This window comes from Palaemon carinicauda, chromosome 16 (assembly GCF_036898095.1).
Source record: "Palaemon carinicauda isolate YSFRI2023 chromosome 16, ASM3689809v2, whole genome shotgun sequence".
Lineage (NCBI taxonomy): Eukaryota > Metazoa > Arthropoda > Malacostraca > Decapoda > Palaemonidae > Palaemon > Palaemon carinicauda.
The window spans coordinates 29,893,723-29,894,355 of record NC_090740.1 but is presented as its reverse complement, the minus strand read 5'-3'; the positions used below and the strand labels follow the sequence as shown (position 1 = coordinate 29,894,355).

The 633-nt window shown below is 23.9% G+C and overlaps 1 protein-coding gene across 1 annotated transcript in view; it reads left to right on the top strand.

The window, feature by feature from the left end:
* Window positions 1–241: 241 nt before the first annotated feature.
* LOC137655227 (neuropeptide-like protein 31) overlaps window positions 242–633 on the top strand; it is a 7,868-nt gene continuing 7,476 nt past the window's right edge. The window contains exon 1 of the mRNA XM_068389112.1: window positions 242–250. Coding sequence (XP_068245213.1) covers window positions 242–250 — 9 coding nt within the window. The remainder of the gene's footprint in view (window positions 251–633) is intronic.

Here is a 633-nt window from a genome sequence, read left to right as displayed (position 1 = left end):
TATGATAATGAATAATTATCTTTATAAAAGATATGGAAATAAAATACTAGACTTAAAGAAATATAATCAGATCAACAAATTTACATATGACAAAGCAATGTTATGAATAAGAATTCAATCACGAAAGACCAAGAATAAAAGCTTCTAATGTTGTGACTCTTCTATTCAACGCATCACAAGATCTACCATCCCATTACCTCAAGACCAGCATCTTAAACACCATGATTGACAGTTCTTAGAGATGACGATGGTAAGTTTGTGGGTGTTGACTGAAGTACAAAGACCATAAATAGACGCAAGCGAGAGAACATATGGAATAGTAACGGCTGGTAATGATGATGATCATGAGGATGATACACAACACAAACACACACACACACATACACACACACACACACACACACACACATATATATATATATATATATACATATATATATATATATATATATATATATATATATATATATATATTATATATATATATTATATATATGCATATATGTATATATATATATATATATATATATATATATATATATATATATATATCTATATATATATATATATATATATATATATATATATATATATATATATATATATATCTATATATATACATGTATGCATATA